Source organism: Hemicordylus capensis, chromosome 2 (assembly GCF_027244095.1).
Source record: "Hemicordylus capensis ecotype Gifberg chromosome 2, rHemCap1.1.pri, whole genome shotgun sequence".
Lineage (NCBI taxonomy): Eukaryota > Metazoa > Chordata > Lepidosauria > Squamata > Cordylidae > Hemicordylus > Hemicordylus capensis.
Window position 1 is genome coordinate 211,645,795 of NC_069658.1, and position 21,827 is coordinate 211,667,621.

Below are 21,827 nucleotides of genomic sequence, written 5' to 3' on the forward strand. Positions count from 1 at the left end.
GTGACGGCACTCGCTTGGCCACATTTTGGTTTTGCTTTATTCCATTTTCTTTTTAATTAATACTGCTGCACTCAACAGCTTTGGATTGCGAGCCCCTCTGGGACAGGGAACCATCTCGTTTCTTTTCCTACGAAAACCCCTGGCAGAACTTTTGCTGTTGTTGAAAAGTGTGATATAAATACGTTGTTTCTAACCATACCATGTTAAAATAAAAACAGAAGGCAGGATCCGGACTAAGTTAGTCATGATAAAGCACCGTGACATTTTAATCATTTTTAATAATTGGTTTTCATAACTATTTTATGCTATTGTTTCATTGTGTCTCACATATTTTTATTTTAATCTGTGTTGACTTTTAAATCTTGTTTTAAATTTTGTATACTGCCTAGAGATGTACATATCAGGTGGTACAAAAATATGATAGATAGATAGATAAAATAAAGTGCATAGGTTAGCCCAGGGGCAGCAGCAGAGAAGACCTGTCCCCAGCAGCCACTGGAAGAGCCAGTGGTAACTGTAGATGAACCTGTCTCCAGCTGATCTCGATGGACAGTGGGACTCATGGTGCAGAAGGTGTTCTCTCAAATTCCCAGGGCCTAAGCTGTTCAGGGCTTTATAGGTAATAGAAAGAAAGACAACAACAAAGATTATAAATATAAACTATATTGAAAGTAGAGTAATCATCTAAACATGGTGATATAAATACTGCAAATCATGTAAGGCAAATTAGCTGGCAAAACACAAAATACATCCAACAACAAAGAACTGAACAAGAGAACAGTATAGCCCATCAAATGAACGAACTAAATGTGCAAACAGCAGCTATTACACCAGTAATAACACTGTTTCAAATATCTTTTTCAAGTATACATACAAGTTCATATATTCTTCCCAAAATATCAGTAAGATCTTCTTCAGAACTTCAGTATTGTGGAATAAACTTTTTTGTGGGAGACCACAGGTCTTCTCCTTTGATGCGATAATTCTCTTCAAAGGTTTCTGAGAGAAAGCTTTATTGCATTATAGGAGAAGACTTATCTGGATTCGGCCTCAGTTTGTTATCCCTCATCCAGCCCATCACCACCTCTAGACAGGCATTTAGGGAGGTTATGCCTTCTCCCAATGAGGTCGACATGGAGAAATAGATTGGGTGTCATCAGCAAATTGATAACACCCCACTCCCAATCTCCTGATGATCCCTCCAAGCAGCTTCATATAGATGATAAAAAACACCAGAGACAGTATATGGAACCCTGAGACACACCATACAAAAGTTCAGATTTTGAAGAACAACAGTCTCCAAGGGACATAATCTGGAATCTGCCCGAGAGGTAGGAGCAGAACCACTGCAAAGCAGTGCCTCCAACTCCCAACCCCCTCAGACGCTCCAGAAGGATACTATCGTTGATAGTATCGAAGGCTGCCAAGAGATCCAAAAGGACCAACAGAGTCACACTCCCTCTGTCAATTCCCGGTTGGAGATCATCCATCAGGCCAGCCCACGCAGTTTCCACCAAGTGAGTTATTTAATTAAAGGTCATCCACATTAATAATGTCGATGACTTTGATTAAACGTATTGGGTCAATTGTGCAATGAAATTGTATTTAATATTAATAATTTGTCTGATTTTGTTTAGTAGAATACTACTACCTACGAATTACTACTACTAATAGTAAAGATAATAATAAACGGCTTGGGACCAGATTACCTGAGAGAGTGCCTTGCCCCATAGGTCCCAACTAGAACCTTGAGATCTCCTTCAGACCCTCCTGTCAAATGAGGTGAGTTGGGTGGCTACTAGGGAGAGGGCCTTTTCGGTGGTGGCACCGTGTTTATGGAATAGCTTTCCCAGTGAGGCTTACTTGGTCCTTTTAGATGCCAGGTGAAGACCTTTCTGTTCGCTCAGACTTTTAAAAACTGATTTTTAAAACTGATTTTAAAAAGTTTTTTAAAGTTTCATATTGTGTTTTTGTTTTGTGTGTTGTTGTTTTCTTGGATACTTTTTAATGCTGTTGCGCGGAGAACAATTTGTTATGGGGCAGTTAACAAGTTTATTAATAAATAGCAACAACAACAACAAGAAGCAGTTACTAAGAAAGAGAGGGGAAAAAGACACCAAAGACTTTTCCATCCTGTAAAACACTTTATTTTGCTTGTCCCGTACGATCTTGTGCAATATACATCTATCTATAGAATACATCTTATCGAAAGGGTTTTGTTTAATACATTATATTACTTTTTAAAATTTGATGAAAAAGTCCTCCCCTCCCCCCCACCCATTTAAATAAACATTTGCCCATTCACCTCTCCCACATCTTTAAGCTGACCTGGTCCCTAATAGGAAGGTAGGGGTTGTTGTTGTTTTTCTTTAAAAAAATAGAAATTACAATCTTACACAACAAGACATTCAATGCGAACAGAAGCAGTTTCATGATCCTAATTCTAAAAAAGTTTTTCCTCCCAGAAAACCTGTTTGTACCCGTGTGTGTGTGTGTGTGTGTGTGTAATGTTTTAAACATGACACGTTCTGGATTTCTTTCACCTTTCATCCCAGACATTAAAAACATAAAACAGACTGCAATTTTATAGTTCTCTCTTCCGCACCAACATTCACAAGAATAAATATATTAACCAACTTTTTTTTCCTTTTCATACACAGTGCGAGGATTCTAGAGGTGATAAATATACATCTAAGCTTCATTTTTAAAATTATATATATATATATATATATATATATATATATATATATATATATATATATATGCATGTATTTATATAGAGCTATATATTAGGTCCTCACTCAGGAAAGAATGGTCTCGTACTGTTTGGTTTCATTGCTTCCTTTCTCCCTGTGGACTCCTGAAATCTCATGGCCCGACCACTGGAGATTGTATTCATTCCTCACAGTGCCTTGTTTCTTCTAATCTTGGCAGCACATTTTAAAGTGTATCCTTTGAGTCATGAGGACTAGAAGCTTGGATTTGTTTTGTTTTCTACAGATTGAACTTTGGAATGCTGAACTCCGTGGGTACTAGGCTCAAGGATGGGAGTCCAGAGTACCCAATAGGCTTCATCCTTCCCTTTCTTTTTCATCGCCTTATTGCTCAAAATCAGACTGCTGTATTCAGTTTCCAGATTCTTGAAACTCTAAGGGAATCTCTCTACTGCAACAAACTCATGTCAATTTAATACTGGTTTAAACTGTCCTGGCCTCCCCCAGAAAAACCCTGGGAACTCTTGTCCAGTGAGGTAAATTGACTGTTCTCTGTTAGATCCCTGAATTTCCTTCCCCAAATTACAGTTACCAGGGTTCCTTGGAGTGAAAGTCAGTAAATGGACTGTTAAACCAATTTAACCATTCTACACATCTGGGGTAAAATATTTTTATTTAACTTCTGCAACTTTGTGCTGCTTGTATTCCCTTACAAGAAAGAGTTGTATGGTTTAGTGGTGTTTTTCAGCACCAATGCCCTAATGCTTTAGAATCCTTTTTTTAAAAAATGAGAATCAAATTAAAAGGGCACTATGGTCAGTTACATTGTCATGGGAGTGAACTGGTGGAAATGGTTTGGGGTTCTAAATGGCCACAGACAAAATAAAATCCCTCATTTAACACCATGATGTCAGACATAAAGCAAAACCATGGTTTGTTTTAATGTTTGAAATGAAACCTACCCACAAACCATTACCTGGTTTGGATCTGAAACCAGTTTGAAGCTGGCTTGCAAACCACAATTTGTGCTAGGTGGGGTTGGCTGTAAGGATCTCTTAACCCACATTTAGGGCTCCACCTCCAGAAAGCCATGGCATTGCACCAGGAGGTGCCTGAGCAAATGGGAAACAAAAGCAGGCAAGCAGTTCTAAACCCTGGTTTGCCTGTTGTACATCTGGGAGCTCAAACCATGGTTGGGTTCTTAAGTACAGTCCACGCAAACCAGGGTTTTGCATCACACCTGAATGTGGCTAATAGCTAGCTTATTCTGATACAGCAGTTAAGATCAACGGGTGGCAATCATTGTTGACTTTACCCATCCTTCCAGGAGGTTTGAAGCTGAAGGGGAAAAGTGCATGAACAACGTTTCAAGGATCTGTGACCCCCACAGGGATTAACACCGGGGTCATTAAAGACCCCAGATAACGTCCCTATATAGTTGTTATATCCCTTGTACCATAAACAATAATCCTTAATATAAATCCAGTATATACACACACGTAACTGGGGATTGTCAAATGCATCTCACCGGTGTGTTTTTAAGCGATGAATAACCCGGGGTCTATTGGACCCCAAATACCAGATCAGTAAAGTGCTTTTAAACAAACAAACAAACAAACAAACAAAGCATAGGAGTGTTAAGTCTGTAGTGATAACAGGTCCTAATGCAGCAGACAAGCAGTCTTTCTTGATGTAAAGTGCTTCCTTTCCTTCAAATGAGACCACCAGCAATGCTCACCCCTCCATCTGCATTCTCATCCTGACGACATCAGTAGTCATCTTTATTGGGGGTGGGGGTGGGTCACAGTGGTATTTTCCTCCCCCCCATAAAAAGTTCAGTTGCATCCACCTCTAGAGTGTTCAGGATCTAAATCTCCACAGATGCAGACAATGACTCCTTTCCTCTGCCTCCCAGGCTTACCGGGAATAAGACACCCAGTTTGGTACACCTTGAAAATATTATTGGCTTTTTTTAATTTGAAAGGCACAGCTGGGCGTCAATGAAAAATGGCAATACTGCCTTTCTGTGCCATGCCACTTTGTGACTGGGGAAGTCAAAGGGCCAAGGTCACTGATAAATGCCAGGAAACAAGCCATTTTCTGGCATAAACGCCCGATGTTCAGCCCACCTCCTCACCCCCGTGGTACTCCACATGGATATCGTGAATTCCCAGACTGGTGTTACAGAGCAGGAAAATTAGGTCCTGTCTAAAGCAACCACAGCAGTGCTTCCGGCGTAGCTGTCTTTTCTGGAAGCAAAGATCAGCAAACCCCTCTGAAATCTTCTGCCACATTTTGCAGGAAGCTCCACAACCCCATAATTCACTATATTAAGCAGATATGGCCCGCCCCCCTGCCCAAGTTGTCTTGATTAATTTAAGAGGGGCTACTTTGTGGCGCAGTGGGGAAGTAACTTGCCTAAGGAGCAAGAGCTTGCTGGTGATGTGCTTGTTTTTAAGGACCAGACGTGCCATTTAGAACCCGCAGCTTTCTGACACCTTTAGTTGTTACAAGAGCACCACGGCTTAGCTGATTTCCCCCACGGGGTGTGTCAATTTCACTCTGCCGCTGCCTTTCAATTGCCGCTGAATTTGCAAAGGCGGGCCATTTTGTCTTTGAGAAAAAGCACCCGAGACAGTGACCACCTTTTTGTTTTTTTAAGAACCAGGAAGCTAAGACTCAGCCCCCACCCATCCGTGGCCTGAACTCGACAGCCTTTTGCCAGCTGCAGGGCCGTTCAGTCTCGTTAAAATGAAGAGAGTCTTGGGAATCCAGGTTCCGTGAAACCCTGCAGAGAAATCTACATCTGTGGGATTGCAACTGACCCCTGCTGGAACTGATGGATGTTATCACCTGAATCCACTCCCCTGTTCCACTGCCTGTACGGAGATGCTTTGCTCAACTTAGAGAGGGGGGTATAGTTAAGTGGTAGACCATTTGCTTTGCAAGCTAAAAGTCTCAGGCAGAATCCGTGGCATCTCTAACTAAAGGATTTCAGGTCGCAGGGCTGAGAAAAGCCTCTGCCCAAAAACCTTAGAGAGCCACTACCAGTCAGAGTAGACAATACTGGGCTGAATGGACCAAGGGTCTGACTCAGTGCAGCAGCAGCAGCATCTGCACATAGACTCCCGTGGGGAGTGTTGGTCTGAATAAAGGAATGTATTGGAGACCCTGTCCAGCATCTCCTCCCCTATTGATACTGGAGGGCCTGGCCCTTCTGGCTTGGATTCTCAGCCGCCCTATCTATTTGCACAAAACAAATAAGTCCGTATTGCTCCATTTCCATTCCGCCATTTGAGAATCCATTCCCCATCCCATATGTCTGCTGCACCGTGGAAGCCAACCGTAACAGCAACGCAACGATACAAATCACATCAAACAAGGTGGACATAAACAGTTGACTGTGGGTGGGCGCCGGCCAGCCGTCGTCTCCGTGGGCGTTGGAGGGTGTGCTCTAGGGGGTGGCAGGAAGGTGCGTGCGTCAGCGGACTGGGTGCACGACACAGGGCAGGAGATGCGACCAGGTGACTGCCGGAGTCACGTCTCAACTGAACGGCATTTCACATTCATTTTGCCAGAATGGCAAACAAGTCAGTACTGTGGGTCCTTCAAGGTGCAACTACATTCAATAGTGATAGCAGACCACAGTGAGATGAGGAGGGAAATCGAACCCAGCCCCAAAGGTCTTCCGTTTAGTCAGTTGGTCTACAGAAAACCTCTCGGGGTCTTTGCTTTTCCTCCCTTCCACCAGACTCTAAAGTTTCGGCCTGTCTCCAGAACTGTGCCACAGGTAACCAACGCTCCTCCTGCAAGCCACTTAACTTTCCCGGGGTTCGCTGTAGTGCAGCTCTGAGTTGAAGACCTCCTTGTAAAGGGGAGGGAAGTTCGTGGCAGTCTCGGGGTGGACCAGGCGGAAAAACTCCAACTTATCCAGGTGCAGGTTGCAGATTGTCTTCATCAGGGGCAGTTTGGAGACCATCTGTAGGGAAAGAGAAGGATCAGCTGAGAGGGCTTGTCACTCCCAACACCGGAGAAGTCAGGAAGAAGTTGAGTTTCTATAATCACATCAGGTGACAAGAATTAAAGACATTTTCCCCTGTCGTTCTCCTATAAGAGTGCTTTTCCGATAATTTGTTTGTTTGTTTGTTTAACATATTTTTATACCACCCCAAACTGACGTCTCTGGGCAGTTTACAACAAAACATTAAAACATTAGTTAAAAACAAAAACAAGAAATTTAAAATATGACAATTTAAATTTTTTAAAACAGTATTCTAAAATAACTTTAGAAACAATCAAAACAGTATCAGTTAAAAATCTGGGTGAACAGGTGCATCTTTAAAGACTTTTAAAAAGTTGCCAGAGATGGGGAGGCTCTTATTTCAGCAGGGAGCGCATTCCAAAGCCTTGAGGCAGCAGTGGAGAAGGCCCGTCCCTGAGTAGCCACCAGACGAGCCAGTGGCAAATGCAGACGGACCTCTCCCGATGATCTCAATGGGTGGTGGGGTTCATAACGAAGAAGATGTTCTCTTAGATACCCAGGGCCCAAGCTGGTTAGGGCTTTATCCTCTATAATAAAGTGCCTGGGTGTGCACCCGTGTCCTCCGGTGTCTGCGCCCGTGTCTCCCTCGGCCGTTCTGGGCATGCGCTCTGCGCATGCCCAGAATGGCCGAGGGAGAAACGGCCGCAGGCACCAGGCGGCCATGTTGGCCGGATGGCTGGCCCGGCTGCGGGAAGGCCGGAGGCGGCGGCGGCGGGACCGGACGGAATACGGGGAGGGCAGATGCGGCGGCGGCGGGACCGACTCAGCCGCGGGGAAAGCCGAGGCGGCGGCGGCGAGTCCGGCCTGGCCGCAGGGAGGGGAGAAGCGGCGGCGGCGGGTCCGGCCCGACCGCAGGAAAGGGAAAGGCGGCGGCGGCGGGATCAGACCAGCCGCAGGGAGGGGAACTGCGGCAGCGGCGGGTCCGGCCTGGCCGCAGGGAAGGGAGAGGTGGCGGCGGTGGGTCCGCCCGTTATTTTAACGGGCTTTAAAAAACTAGTAGGTTATAACTAACACCTTGTATTTTGCCCGGAAACCTAGTTATCAAGAGTTAGTTATCACCTAGTTATCAAGAGTTTTGGAGATGTTCAAGTATTGGTCCCTCCCCCCGCCCCACCCCTCAAATGCTTGGCTAATTAATTCCGCTTGGATAATACATTTCTGTTCTGTTGCAGTTAAGACCTGCATTCTGCTTTTAAGGCCCACCCCCTGCCCCGCAGAGCTTTGACATTCATGTGTTTCTGCACACACACGGGCCGGGTTCGGATGAAATACGATACAGGAGGTCCCTTCACCTCTGGTTTCGCTAACCGAACACCTGAACTCGGGGAACTACAGTTGAAGGAAAAAATGGACCGGCAATTTCCCTCCCCAAATTCCATTTGTCACCTTCAGTTATCTTTAGGTTTCGTTATCCCAACTGTAAGTTTGCCTGTGGGCAGTGGTACGTTGGAATGTGGTACTGCTGTTCGCCTTCTCCCAAGCCGGAGTTAAGGGAGGAAGATCCTCCCTCACTCCAGCTGCTATTGGCTGTGCGGGCTGTCCTCCAGGAAAAAGGGAAGACCGCACAGCCAGCACCTGGATTTCTGCAGTCTCACTGACTGCAGAGAAGCCCCTCTCCCCAATGTCTGAATGTGGACAGGAGAGCAGGTGGAAGAGTTTGTGGAACCGTGCGTCCATTGGAATAGGTCCAATTTCTTTCTTTCTTTCTTTTTACCTTTGAGAGTCTGTCTTCGCTGGAGTTTTTCTTCTGGATCTCATGCTGCAGAGCCAAGTAGACCTTATCCTGGAGGTTCTGGACCTTCTTGGACTCCGACAGCCAGGGGCGATCTGAGGAAGAACAGTTGCCCTTCGTCAACGTCGCCAGAATCGCAAACCAGCGCAATCAACAAGCTCTTTCATTTCCTGGCACTCCCAAGGGAAATGTGAATATGTCAGGGCAAGTAGTCCGGGTGTAAGGATGGGCACTCCAGGAGGACTTCCAGCTCTGCTGAAGTAGCAAGCTGCTGGTGCTGAAGAGCCAAGCCAGCACCTCTGCAGGCCCAGCAACAATCCCATGGGCTCCCTTGTGCCACCTGATCCCTGCAAAGATGGTAGGTGCAATACAGCCTCTTGCCATGAAGCACAACCGAGGTCAGCTCAGCAGCTCTCTCCTGTCTGTGTGCTATGGTGGGGCAGAGGGTACGACCCCTCAGTGGAGTGGCTCAACAGAGGAGCACCTGCTATGCATGCAAAAGGTCTCAGGTTCAATTCCCAGTACTGGGCTAGATGGACCAAGGGCCTGACTCTGTAAGTGGCAGCTCCATGTGTCACAGTTTCAGCAGCATCAGTGTTAGCATCTTGCCAACAGCTCTGTTGGATGCTGAGAGCTGATGGCTGCTCCTCCTCCTTATCACAGCCGAGCCACTCACCTGGCGAGAGTAAGACAGCCGCGGTGAAGAGCGCCACCTCCTCGTCCGAGAGCTGCAGCCGGCAAAGGTTCCTTCCTAGCTCGAAGACGGAGTTGACGAGGTCGTCACAACCTACAGAGAAAGGACCTGACCTTAGCACCACAGACACCCCATCGGGCTCCCGCTAAGGTGTGTTGTTTTTAAACACAGTTTAAAAAAAACAACATTTTAAAAATTGATTTATTTTTGTTAGTTTTAAAACAGTTTTGGATTGTTTGTTTGTTTATTTGTTTGTTTAGTGTTGTAATTGGTTTGTCATACTCTGTGTTTTTATTGGATGCTTTTTAATGTTGCTTTGTGAGCCACCCAGAGAACAAGTTGTGATGGGGCAGCCAGAAAATTAAGTTTTGGGCACAGAACCTTGGGAACTGTAGTCTGCCTTAAAGAATCTTTGGAGAAAGCCCGTAGGAAAGCCCCCCTGGGAGTTGTAGTTCCAATGTTCTTTCAGCCAGACGACAGTTCCCAAAATTCAGTGGGACAGCAACCAGTTTACCAGCAAGTGTAACGGAGGAGAAGATGCACATGACACCAAGGCCTTTTTAATCTTGCTCTTATTTTTAATAAGGCCATAGTTTTTAGTCTCTTTAGCTTTCCCCCGAGTATCCTTAAAAGTGTTTTGCTTTTTCTGAATCATGTTTTGACTGGGTTTTATGGTATGAAACAGTTAGCTGTGTTCACTTTGAAGAAGGGTGGGAGATACGTTCTTAAATAAGTAATACAATCGGCGGGCAGCATCTGGTGGGCCACTGTGTGAAATAGGATGCTAGACTAGATAGGCCTTGGGCCTGATCCAGCAGGGCTGTTCTTATGTTCTTACTCATTCCTTTCTAGGTCAAGATGTGTGTGTAGCAGGGAGAACGAACCACTCATTTCTGCACAACAGTTGACTGCCTGCCCCCAATGGGATGTACCATGGAGAGGCAAAGTGGGCTTGGGACCCCCACTGGAGGTTCAAACTAGATCTCCCCCACCCACACCTTGTTCACATGTGAATAGGACCACTATACGATTATTTGCTCTACTTTCAGCATCTCAGGCTCTGGCGTGCTCATGGCCCCGTCACTGACCGAGATGCGGATGGTCGGGACTAGAGACAGAGCCTTTTCGGTGGTGGCCCCTCGGCTTTGGAACACCCTCCCGGAAGAACTTCACCCTGCTCCTTCTTAAAAAAAACATCTTAAGACCCTTCCTTTGAGAGAGGCTTTTAAATGTATTTTTTTGCGGTGCACTGTACATCTGGTAGGTTTTTTACTCTCAGCTTTTAAATTTGGTGTTAACTGGGTTCTGTTTTTCATTCATTTGTATTACTTTTATTAGTCTCATATTGTTTTATCTGTTGACTAATTTTGTGTGCTGCTGTGAACACTATTGCCCTGGAGGGGCGGGGTATAAAAACATTAAATAAAATAAATCGCACAAACATCCACGGAACATACGCTTTTCAGCTGCGGCTGTGACATTGGTTTTTTTTGTCTTCCTTGCAAGTTTATGGGATGGTTTTATTGTAAGCTTGTGCTTCTGTTAGGGGTTCCCAGCCTGGGTGCCTCCAGATGTTACTGAACTACAACTCCCAGGATCCCCAGCCACCATAAATTGTAGCTGCGGATGATGGGAGTTGTAGTTCAGCAATGTCTGGAGGAACCCTGGTTGGGAACCGCTGGCTTATGTGACTAGGGAAAGGCGGAGTAAAAAAACATTAACATGAAATAAATAACTAAAAACACACCATAAGGAGCAGGTACGCAGTCTGGGGGTGCTTCTGGATCTGAGCCTCTCCCTGGTGTCCCAGGTTGAGGCGGTGGCCAGAGATGCCTTTTATCAGCTTTGGCTGATATGCCAGCTATGTCTAGTTCTTGAGATTATTATTATTTCTTCTATTTCTTGAGATATTTTTATTTATTTATTTATTTATTTATTAACTTTATAACCCGCCCAAACTTATGTCTCTGGGTGGCTAACAACAATTAAAACACATCTAAAAGTTAAAACAGTTAAACATATAACACATATAAAAGTTAAAACAATACAGTAATTTAAAAACCATAAAATTAACAGTACTTTTAAATTAAAAACCTGAGAAGGCTTGGGTAAAAAAATGGGTTTTCAAATGTTTTTTGAAAATAGCCAGAGATGGGGAGGATTGTATCTCAGCAGGGAGCGCATTCCGCAATCTCGGGGCAGCAACCGAGAAGGCCCGTCTCTGTGTCGCCACCAAATGAGTTGGCGGTAACTGGAGATGGACCTCCTCAGATGACCTCCATGAGCAGTGGAGTTGGTAGCGAAGAAGACGTTCTCTTAGATACCCAGGACCTAAGCCGTTTAGGGCTTTATAAGTTATAACTAGCATAGTTATAAATGACCTCAGGACAGGACCTATAAATGACCTCAGGACAGTGGTACATCTGCTGGTAACCTCTAGACTGGATTACTGCAATGTGGGACTGCCCTTGTACATAGTCCGGAAACTACAGCTGGTCCAGAATGCAGCAGCCAGGTTGGTCTCTGGGTCATCTCGGAGAGACCATATTACTCCTGTATTGAAAGAGCTACACTGGCTGCCAATAAGTTTCCGGGGAAAATACAAGGTGCTGGTTATAACCCATAAAGCCCTAAACAGCTTGGGCCCTGGGTATTTAAGAGAATGTCTTCTTCATTATGAACCCCACTGCCCATTGAGATCATCAGGAGAGGTCCGTCTGCAGTTGCCACCGGCCCGTCTGGTGGCCACTCAGGGATGGGCCTTTTCCATCGCTGCCCCGATACTTTGGAATGCGCTCCCTGCTGAAATAAGAGCTTCCCCATCTCTGACAATTTTTAAAAAATCTTTAAAGACACATTTGTTCACCTAGGCTTTTAATTAAATACTGTTTTAATAGTTTTAACATCGTTTTAAAATATTGTTTTAAGGTTTTAAATTGTTGTTATGTTTTAACTTTTTGCTGTCATTTATTTCAACCAATGTTTTAATTGCTTTGCTGTCATTTATCTGTTTTAACTGATGTTTTAAATTTTCTGTTTTTGTTGTAAACCGCCGAGAGACGTAAGTTTGGGCGGTATAAAAATATGTCAAACAAACAAACAAACAAACAAACAAATAAACAAATAAACAAATGTCCAGTCTAGGTAGTCCTTCAGAAAAATGCCAACTTTCTGCTTCCTTACCGAGAGACTTGAACATCTGCATTCCGCCGTATTTCCCCTCAAAGAGCACAGTGTTGTTTGACGGGTTGAAGGCTCGAATCATCCGGATAAGGAGCACCTCCAGACAACCTGAAGCAGACAAAGCCACCGGAGGAGGAAGAGGGAACACAAGAGGAGAGGAGGGGAGGTTTCCATTGTCCCAAGCCAAATTTAAAAAGAGAGAAAGCAAAGGCCCACAGAAATCCACATTTTAAATACCAAATTGTTATGATTATTTTAAAGTTTTTACATTCGTGTATATGTAAAATAGAAATCAGACCATTTGGCAAACAGGTAATCACACCAAAGAGTCCACACGTGGAAACAATTGACCACAAAAGACAGGAGGAGGTGGAATGGAATAAAATAAAAAAATGGAAGGAAGAAGACAAGGAGAAGGTTAGAGAGGCAGTTTGGACTTTCAGATGTATCCTACTACAGAGACACTGAGAGGCAGGTAATTTTGTACCAGTGGGTCTCTTTAAAGCTCTGGATTTTCATTCAACTTTGCAGGGTCTAATAATCCTAATCATTATGCTAAACTAAGAAGACAGGATAGAGGCAAAATTGCATTTTTAAAAGCCAGTATGTGCCCCAGTCACACGAAAAACTGACTGTGAGCCCTTTGGGCACAGAAATGTTTGCATTTGGGGGATAAAATTGCTGCAAGCCTCTTTGAGCCCCCCGGGATACAAATCCACTATACAAACAAACATGGATCAATTTATTTTACAGGTGACGAGTGCAACTCACACCCTTACCTTACCCAAGGTAAGGTCAAGGTAAAGTGTGCCGTCAAGTCGATTTCGACTCCTGGTGCCCACAGAGCCCTGTGGTTTTCTTTGGTAGAATACAGGAGGGGTTTACCATGGCCTCCTCCCACCGAGTATGAGATGATGCCTTTCAGCATCTTCCTGTATCTCTGCTGCCCGATATAGTACCAGCGGGGATTCGAACCAGCAACCTTCTGCTTGTTAGTCAAGCATTTCCCCGCTGTGCCACTTAAGTGCTTAAATCCCACTGAAATCTATAGGACAAATCAGTTGTGTGGCTAACAGAACAATCCCATGTATGGTTACTCAGAAGTAAGCCCCGTTGTGCTCAAGGGACTTACTCCTGTGCAGATCAACTTGGGAGTGAGCCACGTTTAATTCAGTGGCCGGAATATATTCGATCAAAAATTTGACTGGAATATTTGGCTTGAAAATTCAACCGGGAATATATTAGTTCGTATTTGAGCTAGAAGAATCTGCCCCGGAGAATTACCATTTTCTCTCCGCTCACCCAGTGACGGCTCAAGACTTCTGTGCGCCTGAGGCAGGGTGCCACATTTTGCTCTCCCCCCCACGCACACACACCCTCATCCCTGCCCTTTTAAAAGCAGGGCACAGGAGTGCATCTTGCTACCTTGCTGGTCCCCCAAGAATCTGTTGTCTAAGGTGACTGCCTCACCTTATGAAAGGAGCCCCCGAGCTCACCTGCTTTGAGGAGAATGATTTGGTCATTCTGACACAGCTCCATGAAGCCATCGATGCGTTTGGCGAATTCGACGACGTACTGGATGGCGTTGGAGATCTGCAGGGCGCAAAGCTGCCACATGGCCTCACAACTCTGTGAACAGAGCAGGGAAGTAAGTCCACTGTGCCCCAGCAAACCCATAACAAATGGTAAGAACAAATCTGCCTACTTTCCTTTCACTATACAGTGGTCCCTCGACTTACGAAGATAATCCGATCCGAACGCACGTTCGTAGGTCGGAATTTTCGTAAGTCGAAAAGCACATCCACGGAGGTCCGGAACACTTTGTAAGTCGAGGAAACCGCGTCTAAAAATTCGTAGGTCGAGGAAGCCTCATCTAAACCGGCAACGACTTCCGGTATTTTTTGTCGTTCGTATGTCGAAATCTTCGGATGTCGAGTGCTTCGTAAGTCGAAGGACCACTGTAATCTTAATTGATAATGACCATCTTCACAAGTTGCCCCACTTCAGCCTCAAATGTTCACATGTACGCCATTTTGAATGGGGGTGGATGACATCATCAGAAACCACGCCATTGAGGTATCCCTATGTGTCCCTACAGCTGTACTGGATTTGGTTCAAAATGGCTCCTACTTCCGCCTCAAACATTCACGCATCCACCATCTTGAATTGGGGTGGATGATATCATCACAAACCACACTGTTGACATGTTCCTACAGCTGTACTGGATTTGGTTCAAAATGGTTCTCACTTCTGCCTCAAACATTCATGCATCCACTGTCTTGAATTGGGGTAGATGACATCATCACAAACTATGCCACTGAGGTGTCCCTACAACTGTACCAAATTTGGTTCAAATAGGTCCAAGCTTAGTGAAGTTGATTGGGGGCAGGGACACAGACACAGACACACATAGCTGGATGATCTCATAAGCTTTTTTTCCTTAAGGAAAGTAGGCTAAAAGGGGGGGTTATATCCCCAAACATAGAGAAATGATTGGGAGGGGAACGATTACCTTGCCCTGCATACTCCTGATCTCGTCCTGCGAGTAAAGTGTCCAGGCTAGCCTCTTCAGCTCCTCGCTAGTGTATTGTGAGGTCTCCAGGTGCGATTTGACCACATTCTGTGCAAGGTGTTCTGGCAATGCAAAGAGAACATTCAGGTCACACAAACGGCCTTGCAGAAGCACTCCTCCCACCACCCCCCTATTTGTTTTAGTTCTCTTAAGAGCCAGTCCTTGGACAGTCAAGGTCTCAAAGAGATGCAGAAGAGATGCAGAAGCAGGATTCTGGGGGCATTGGAATTCAAAGGCCAGGGGAGTGGTCAAAAAGGCAGGTGACGAGAACAGGAGATTTCCCAGCAACAGGGACTCGAAGCCAGCAAGAGCGTGAGTCACAATCTGCTAGGCAGGGAGAAAAGCTAGCAGCCTTCCTAAGGACTAACAACCACCGCAGGAGGCTGAAAAGGACCCGGTCCCCGTGAGCAACCCGTATACTAACCAATCTCCATCATTGAAATGTCCGAGGCCAAGGGGCTGCTCTCCAGTGGGCCATGAGGAAAGAGCCCGGGTTCCAGCATGAGGTCATAGATGGATTCTTGTTTAATGAACTTGGCGTCACTGACGTCAATGCTGGACTGGTCGGGTGACGGCTGGGCCGAGGTCAAGAGGTCAAGGTTGTAGTAGGTGCTGTTCCCGTCGGGGGTCAAGGGGAAGTCGAAGAGGAAGCCGTCCGACAACATGGAGATGTCGTCGAGGTCGGAGAGTCCGCTGCTCATGCTGGTGGTGTACACCCGTGACAAAGTCTCCGGGTCGTCCTTCGTCCCGCCGCCCTGCTCCTGGCTCTGTTGGTGTTTTTGGACCTCAGCGTATAGGCTGTCCCGCTGCTTCTTAGACATACGTCCGAACTTCACCGCTGCAGGAAGGGTAAAAAAGCAGAGAGGGGCAGGGCATTAGAACATGGAGGTGGAGCCAAACGGGTGTACTCTTTGGACGGCCCCTGACGGCCCACCTCCTTCCCAGCACAGCTCTCTCCCGGCCTCTCAAGGCATTGCGACGTCTGAGACAAGGTGCAAAGCTCTGCCTTGCCCCACGCCCCAGGTAGGAGCCAGCACCTGGGCCCAACCAGGGAGGGGGGAAGGTTGCAGCAACCTCCTCTTCTCTCCTCGTGCTTCTTGCAAGCTTTGTACGGAGCGTGAGGAGAGGCTGTAGCACGGTGTAAAATGCACTAAAAACCGTATGCTCAAAAAAAAATCTGTATCCCAATAATCAGCCACCCAAGGTAACTGCCTCAACCTGCCTCATGAAAGGGCCGCCCCTCCCATGCCGTCTCCAGACCACCACCCGACCCTACATTCCTCTGGACTGTCTTGGTGGACCAACACAGCCCGTGCCCTGCGTTCTCAATTCCTTTCACAGGGCCGTGCCCGTCCTGAGCCTCAAGTCTCCAGCTACTGTGGGCCCAGCCCCTATGCTAGGCTCACCGTCACGGGACATGCCCAAGGCCAGGCATTTCTGCAAGCGGCAATGCTGACACCGGTTCCGGTTGGTTCGGTCAATGAGGCAGTTCCTCTGTCGCGAGCAAGAATAGGTGGCGTTGTTTTGTTGGCTTCTGCGGAAGAATCCCTGCAAGGAAGACAAGTCGGAGGATGAGAACGGAGGTGGTTTCTGTCAAGTTGTGAGGAGGGAAATTAGTTGCAGCCTTAAACTCACAAGGGAGGAGTAAGGCCCATCAACCTCAGTAGGACTTCCTTCTGAGTAAACTTGCTTAGAACTGCACGGCTATTTCCTGCTACAACTAGTTTTAAGAGGAATGGTACGTCTGTTTCTGTGGGGAAAACTTCTGCATTCTTCTCATGTAGGTTCTCCCAGGATTTGGAAGTTCCCAATGACATGACCTGGTTTCTAAGGTGGAACCGACACACTAGGACTCTTCCATGGTACACACCCAGAAAACACACTACAGAAACGCAATCTAGATATAGTCCTATGTGTGGATGCATTGTGTTGTGCACTTTCCTGATATGTAAGAGCACATGAGTGCATTAGTAAAACACAGCACAGAAGGAATTTTAGTTGCATCCACATTCTTTCTGTGTGTTTTCCTGATGTGCGGAACGCACAAGTGCATCAGTCAAACACTGCACAAAATGAATTTTGATGTAATCATACGCACAGTTGTATCAATACTCTTTTTGTGTGCTTTCCTGATGTGCAGGAACACACAAGTGATTCAGTATAACACTGCAGAAAAGCAACCTTGATGCAGTCAGGCATACAATTGCATTGATTGCTTTTTTGCAGTGTTTTTATTAATGCACATGCGCATATCAGGAATGCAGGAAGGAGGAAGGTGCCAGCTAACTGAAGGAGCTGGAAGCTCTGACCAGCTATGCCTCCTGCAATTCCAGAATTAAATTTAGAAATTTAGAATTCAAGAGGAGAGGAACGCCACAGAAAGCAAAATTCAAAAAAATCTAGTAGCAGTTCTCCAGGAGTACAGATTGACGCCATAGTCTGCCGTCTGTGTACTTATGGTCTGAGGTGACCACCTGCCCAGCCATTAGCATTTCGCCCCCTCCCCTAATCAAGCCTTCTCTCCTGGACTCACTTTGCATCCTTCACATGTGATGACACCGTAGTGTATTCCTGAAGACTTGTCCCCGCAGATCTTACAGGGGATCACTTCTATTTGCGCTGCAGAAGGATTGGGGGAGAAGGGAGGAAGAGGGGGACAAAAACCCACAGAGTTAAATTGCATACATTGACCAGGTTTGTTTCTTGACAATGAAATGCCCCTTTTCAAGTCTGCAGCAAAGGGGACCAACACAAATTATCATCTGTACTCAGCGGCCAGTGTCTGTAGTGCTGGGCGGAAATCCATCGGCAAACAACATTAGGTAGGACTCTGCTCCAAGGTGTTTACAGACTTGAGTTTTCTTTGGACAGGAAGGGGAGACAACGGGGAGGGATGGGAGAGGCAGTGGGGACAAAGGGAAGATGAGAGCAAATGCAGTTACTCTCACTTCGGCTTCAGTTCAGTTCGGAAGGATTTGAGCCAAAGGCGTCAGAGAAAAGGTAAAGGGATTTGGAGGAAATAAGAGAAGAGGCATCACAGAGGTAGTTCCGAGCAGAGGCGCACCTAGGGAATTTGGGAGCCTGGACCTGAAGGCCTTTTGCCCTCCCTGCCCCCCACCACAAGATAAGAGGCAAACATTTTTGGAAGAAATTCTGAATAAGATACTTCCCACTGACCTGCACAAACCACATTTTGCATGGACAGCTCTGCTGCTTATATTAGCTGAATGCACTTTTTTTTTAAACACCAGAACATGCTCAGGGAAAGCTGGAAACTTTTTTGGGGGGGTATTTTTAGAGTATATTCTGCACAAAGATACTTCACACGGACAGTCCTGCTACTCTCCCCTCTTCCTCCCTTGCCTGTCTGGAGGAGGCCCCCCCCCAGGACCCCCCCATTTGGAGACACACACACCACAGGCCTGCAAGAACCAGACTTTGGACCGGAAGTCCGGTCCAAAGAGCCCCACTGGTTCCGAGCATAAGGGGCAGCAAAAGAGAAAGGGAAGAGTCATTCAAGGGGGCCAAATATTTATGGTGCTCTAGGAGAGGGCTCTAGGCAACAGGGGCAGCAAGGGGGATATGGGCAGAGAGAGAGAGACTGGTAGGTGACTGAGGAGGGTCTCCCGCTTTCCTCACCCATTTCTCCTTACCATCTCTTACGTCTAGAAAAGGAGATTAAATTATCACTCCCGACACTGTTGACAGATTGTTGTTGACTGGTAAGGAAAAGGAATAGCCACTGACAAACAAGCCAAAGGTGGTCAAGGTGTGAGCTGGGCACCCCTCTCCTCACCCCAGCCACAAAACTCATTGGATGACCTTGACTCAGTCATGCTTTCTCTGCCTAGCCTACCTTGCAGGGTGGTTGTGAGGATAAAATGGGAGGGGGGGAGGCAGAAAACCACATATGCCATCTAGAGCTCCTTGGAAAAAAGAGGGCACACAAATGCAAATAAATGAGTGCACAGAATGCCTGGAATGTTCTAGACGTGCAAATTTTCCACGCTGTTTTTAAGGATAATAATAACCAAATCACGCAGATTAAAGTCCAATGGGAAGAGGACTGCAATTCCACTGACCTCCAGGAGGTGGCAGTCAAGTACATAGGAAAATAGGAAGCTGCCATATACTGAGTCAGACCCTTGGTCTATCTAGCTCAGTATTGTCTTCACAGACTGGCAGCGGCTTCTCCAAGGCTGGAGGCAGGAATTTCTCTCAGCCCTATCTTGCAGATGCCACCAGAGCGGGAACCGGAAACCTGCTCTTCCCAGAGCGGCTCCATTCCCTGAGGGGAATATCTTGCAGTGCTCACACATCAAGACTCCCATTCATATGCAACCAGGGCAGACCCTACTTATCTATGGGGACAAGTCATGCTTGCTACCACTTGAAAGAGATGATGGTGCATCAGTTTAACCAACAAAGGAGTTCACCCCACAATTTGGTGGTAAGGAGCAACGGCTGGCAAATCCGTCCCCCCCAAAAAAGCTGTCATCTGTCTCCCCCATTCCAGCTGCCAACACAGAAGAAGAAGGGTGCAGAAGGAGACAAATTCCTGGAGAAGAGGTCTACTGATGGGTGTTAGGCATGATAGCTAGAGAGCCTCTGTTACTAGAAGCAGTCTATCTCAAAGCAGTCTATCCTCCTCGCTGGGGAACAAACAGGGGAGGGATGTTGCCTTCATGCCTACCAATGTTGGAAGCAGGGTCTGGGCTAGATGGACCCTTAGTCTGAACTAGCAGGTTTTTCTTAAGGAGAAGAGGACTATCACCAGCTATTAACTTGATAGCTAAACAGAACTTCCATGCACAAGAGAAGTCAATCTTTGATTGCCAGGGGCTGGGGACAAGCAACATGGAAGGACCATTGCCAGGTTATGGTTTGTTTGTTTTTTAAAAGAATTACCACAATTTCCTTGCAAGTGCTCCTTTTTTGACAGCTGCATAACAGACAGAAATCCACCTGGCACAACTTTCCACTATTTAGGCATTTTCATGCTTGGAGAAGAACTATACCAGCTGAATTTCTGCCTGTCTTGCAGAATGGCACAGAAGCCCTGCCAGAAAAGAGACAGACGTGTTAGTAGTGAGAATCCTGAAGCACCGCTCTTAGCAACGCAGTAACTACTTCTGGCCACAAGGGGCATGAGGAGTTATGTTAATAACTCCTCTAACTGACCAAGGTCTCTCTTAGTCAGTTAGAGACAGTCAGAACTGTCCAATTGTTGTTGAAGGCTAGTTCCCATTTGGGTATGCTGTTCACTGTTTCTCTCTTAGTATGTGGTGTTCTAGTTTCTTAATAAATCTTTGTTTTTTGAACTCAACCTATTGTATCCAGATAAACTCTTGGGCTAAACGTCTTTACCACCAGAGTATACTCTGCAGTGTGAGGAATTTAATGTTTCTCCTCATACCCTTCAACAAGGCAGACACTAGCAAGGATTAATTATTAAATCAAATTGAGAAAAGAGTAAACGGTTTACTAGCCCCAAGAGAATGAAGAGCAGAAACAAAATGTTAAAACCAAAATCAGGGGTCGGGTGGGGGGAGGATACTGTTATGTGCCACCACTACTAGGGGTCATTTCTGTACTCTGTGCAGCAGATTACTAAAAAAATAATCAAAATCAGCATATGATGATATTTTACATATGCAGACAGAAGCATGAGTTCTATTGGGATTTAAAAAAAAAAAAAAAAAAGATTGATTTACTGTATGCCACCTTGAACTATCCTGGAAAGACGGTCGGTAAATATTTTAAAAACAAATAAAATTAAGAGAGATTTGCACAGAGGCGGAGTCACAACCTGTAGGTTAGACAAAGTGCCTTAGCCTAGAACAGGAACTATGCCCCCCCCCCCGCCTGCAGTTGCTGGACTACAACTCCCATCACTGTGGCCGGAGATGATGGGAGTTGTAGTCCAAAAGCAGTTGGTGCGCCGAAGCTGCAGCCCTGGCCTAGACGAACCTCCTGCAACCCATGAAGCCTAGCAGCTTGCTTTGTTTGAAAAGGAAAAGTGTACACTCAGCCACAAGGCCTCCCCATAAATTAAAGCAAGACAGGTGCATGTTTGCTTTGGGGAGAGGACCCCACCCCACAAGCCTCCCCTTCCCCTGAAGGGTTTCTCGGGTGTTGAGCACCTTGCTGTCTTGGTTTCAGGATCACGGCATCCATCCTCTGCCTGTCGAAAGGGCAGAGGTACACACTGTGCCCTAGAGTGCTGCGTAAGAGGGCAGGACAGCCCTGAGGTGACACCATTCCACGGCCCATGGCTGTTTCACCCGGTGACTAAGACTGGTGGGGACAATTTCAGGGTGACACAGAACTCCTTGCACCATGTCAAAAGTGTTGTTTACCTCCATACTCTGGGAGAGATGGAGAGCTAAGTTGCTCATCCCACATCCCTATGATGAGCATAAGGAGCAGCCACATGCCGAGTTCAGCCATGGGTCCGTGCAGCCTTGCATCGCCTGCTCTGACCGGCAGCAGACACTTTCCTGTTTTGTTGTTCCAAGAAACAGAAAAATGACCACCAGACTTCAGCTTTAAAAAATACACAGTGTAGTGTCTCTCTCCGTGGGCTGCTTTGTCAAAGAATAAGTATCAAAACACAGCCTCACACTGAGAAAAGGCTCCTGTTCCTTACAAAGCACCACATCCATTAACAAGTTTAAAGAAAAGCCCTTTCCAGAGCAAGAAACCGACGCAGAGACCGACCAACGAGGTCCATAGGAAAATGCTGCCTACTGAGTCAGACCCTCGGTCCATTTAGCTCAGTCTTGTCTACACTGACTGGCAACGGCTCTCCAGAGTTTCAGGCAGGAGTGTCTCCCAGCCCTACCTGGAGATGCGGCCGGGGACTGAGGCTGGGAACTTCCGCCTGCCAA

General features: G+C 46.2%; 1 protein-coding gene across 1 annotated transcript in view; it reads right to left on the minus strand.

The window, feature by feature from the left end:
- Positions 1–2,770: 2,770 nt before the first annotated feature.
- LOC128348150 (nuclear receptor ROR-beta-like) overlaps positions 2,771–21,827 on the minus strand; it is a 44,733-nt gene continuing 25,676 nt past the window's right edge. The window contains exons 2-10 of the mRNA XM_053303805.1: positions 17,471–17,556; positions 16,344–16,485; positions 15,362–15,775; positions 14,878–14,999; positions 13,862–13,994; positions 12,366–12,473; positions 9,165–9,275; positions 8,471–8,583; positions 2,771–6,693 (exon numbers count right to left, since the gene is read on the minus strand). Of these exons, the coding sequence (XP_053159780.1) occupies positions 6,532–6,693; positions 8,471–8,583; positions 9,165–9,275; positions 12,366–12,473; positions 13,862–13,994; positions 14,878–14,999; positions 15,362–15,775; positions 16,344–16,485; positions 17,471–17,556 (1,391 nt within the window). The 3' untranslated portion in view covers positions 2,771–6,531. The remainder of the gene's footprint in view (positions 6,694–8,470; positions 8,584–9,164; positions 9,276–12,365; positions 12,474–13,861; positions 13,995–14,877; positions 15,000–15,361; positions 15,776–16,343; positions 16,486–17,470; positions 17,557–21,827) is intronic.